Genomic DNA, 2,543 nt, shown 5'->3' on the forward strand with positions numbered 1-2,543 from the left:
ATGGTAATATAAATCTACTTGTACCAGTCTAATTAGGTATGGTTATATGAAATTAGGTAATGATAACATAAAACAGCACTAATCTACTTGTACTAGTATAATTAGGTATGGTTATATGATATGACACTAATCTACTTAATACTAGTATAATTAGGTATGGTTATATGAAATGACACTAATGTACTTGTACTACTAGAAACACGGTTTAGGGTTTAGGGTTGACAGCGTTGGGGAGGGTGTATTTTTAGAGAGTGGGTAGTACAAACTTGCAAAAAAAAAAGGGAAATTGTGTATTTTAAAGCGGGTAGTACAAAGTTGCAAAATGCAAATTGGGGTTTTTGTTTTGGTGGGTATAGTACAGAATTGCAGTTTAAAAGTCAAAAAAATCCTTATTTAGGTGATGCACGCAGCACCGGTATTGTGAAAAGATGTGTTCCTTCTTCTTCTTCTTCTTCTTCTTCTTCTTCTGCTTGTGGAGAAATCCACCATGGCCCTCTGCTAATAATGGCATAGCTGCTGTAAAGACCAACTGCGTGCTATAAGCTTTGCTTAAATTTTCTATTTTTGTTTTGTCTGTCTGTCTGTCTCTTTCCTTTTATATATATATATATCTCCCTCCACTGCGAGAATGTGTCACTCGTCTTTGCCAAGCGACACCCATGGTACAATGTGAATTTAAAGAAGAAGGGCAGGCAGGCTGATGATCATTGGAACCTGATGATTAAGCTGCAGTACAAACTTCACATGTGCTTCATGGATTTCGTGTGGCAAAGGCGTGTGACATCCTTTGCAGAGATCGAGAGAGAGAGGTAGTTCTCTTGAGTTCTTTATTTTGGGCATTGACTGGTTCTTCAAATATCAAGTGTCCAAATACAATGTTAAAATATAAAAAAAATATTAGCTAATAAAAAACTCTCTCTCTGTCGGGTTTTCAAGAATAACACTTGTTTTAATGTACTGAGCTTTATTTAACTATAAAAAGGTTCTCTCTTCTCTCTCTCTCTCTCTCTCTCTCTCTCTCTCACACACACACACACACACACACCCCCCCCTCCTCTCCCACCACATTATGTTCCATTTACTGACAAATAACTTGGTGATGTGCATAATTTGGGAAGCCTCAAGGCACAGTCTCAACTTCTCAGCTGTTTCCATGTGTAAGTTTGTTCAAATTTAAAAGCCATTGACACAAGGTAATGAAGATAATAGAGCCCATCAGGCCACCTCTGAATTTGAGAAATCTGTTGTAGTTACCCCAGACCTTGTGGCATAGACTCAACCTTCTTGGCAGAGGACAACAATCTGTCAACAACTATTATTTGCTGGTTCTACCTTGCCAAGAAGAATTTTTATGCTTATATAACTGTATGCCAGGTGAGATGTTGATCAATAGCGTGCCATTGGATTTACTACAATCAATTCTGCAAATGATGTGAATGCTTCAAACAAATTATATTGTGACCACCTTTAAGTGTATGTAGCCTGGGGATGGTACTGGTGTGGAGATAGTAGCTATAAGTTGTGGCAATAGCAACACAATGTCAACACCCCAAAGTTGGCAGCCTGGGGATGGTACTGGTGGAGATGGAGATGGGGATGGAGATGGTAGGAGTGGTCAATTGTACTGTACTAGTATGATCATGGTCATAGCAGCAATAGTTTAAGGTTGAGCTTTACAAGTGGTGCCAAAGAAAGCTGCCTCCCGTCGTGTGTCACACGAATCAATCGGTCGATCAGTTGCCTGCATCTTCTTCTGAAGCTGCTCAGGTTGATATAGATGCTGTGAACACAGACAGGTATGAGAAACTGGAGATGATTGTGGGCTACACTTCTCAACATCAGTAAAGAAGGACGGAGTCCCGAGAGCATTGTGGCCGGATCCTGCAACGCATCTCATTTAGAGAACCGACTGACGTTGTCGTCTGTGCAGTAGCTCAGGGGGGACGGAATTGCAACGCATGCCAGTAGATGAGAACCGTCGTCGTGTGCACTAGCTGATCCGGGAGGCCTACAATAGGCAATGCCTAGAAGAAGAAGAAGAGCAGCAGCAGCAGCAGAAGAAGAAGCACCCACTGAGATTGAGAGAAGCATAACACTGCACAGATGGCCTCCGTCTCTCTACCAGCAAGTTGTTCTCTCTCAAATTAACACTAACTACTTGTTTTCTTATCAAATTAACACTAACTACTTGTTTTCTTAGCTTGTTTTTTCAACGATGTCATAGCTTCTAGACTAAAGTACCATCAATTCATTTTGTTAAAACTTTTGTGATTGATAATGATGATTCCCTCCTTTTTTTAATAGTTTAAATACAAACCTTGAGAATAATTACAACTTGATTGTAGGTATTGTCTTATGTCAAATGGAGACCAAGATACTTCTCCCACTATTGTCTTAAATTCATGAGCATTGACATTCACCATTATTGGTACCATGAGGACCTCTTCTCGTCTCGCGAGAGTTCTAACTATCTCCACACATTGTTTTTTTTCTTGAACTTATGAAAGTCAAGAGAGATGTGAAGCTCAAGGGCCTTGATTATA

The 2,543-nt window shown here is 39.8% G+C and overlaps 1 protein-coding gene across 3 annotated transcripts; it reads left to right on the forward strand.

The window, feature by feature from the left end:
• The first annotated feature begins 602 nt into the window (after positions 1–602).
• On the forward strand, positions 603–2,336 carry LOC147618692 (uncharacterized). 3 transcript variants are annotated; one of them, XM_086774463.1, is made up of 4 exons: positions 603–809; positions 1,119–1,157; positions 1,251–1,374; positions 1,482–2,336. In XM_086774463.1, exons 1-4 carry the CDS (start codon positions 718–720, stop codon positions 1,662–1,664), a joined length of 438 nt encoding a protein of 145 aa, XP_086630589.1. In that variant the 5' UTR covers positions 603–717; the 3' UTR covers positions 1,665–2,336. The 3 variants fall into 3 exon arrangements, 1 of the variants encoding a protein (XP_086630589.1); XR_015262046.1 differs by lacking the exon at positions 1,251–1,374 and having other exon boundaries at positions 1,375–2,336; XR_015262045.1 differs by lacking the exons at positions 1,119–1,157; positions 1,251–1,374 and having other exon boundaries at positions 1,375–2,336.
• Positions 2,337–2,543: the final 207 nt, after the last annotated feature.

The sequence above is a fragment of the Cibotium barometz genome, chromosome 34 (assembly GCF_041138505.1).
Source record: "Cibotium barometz isolate CiBa-2024 chromosome 34, ASM4113850v1, whole genome shotgun sequence".
NCBI classification, from domain to species: Eukaryota; Viridiplantae; Streptophyta; class Polypodiopsida; order Cyatheales; family Cibotiaceae; genus Cibotium; species Cibotium barometz.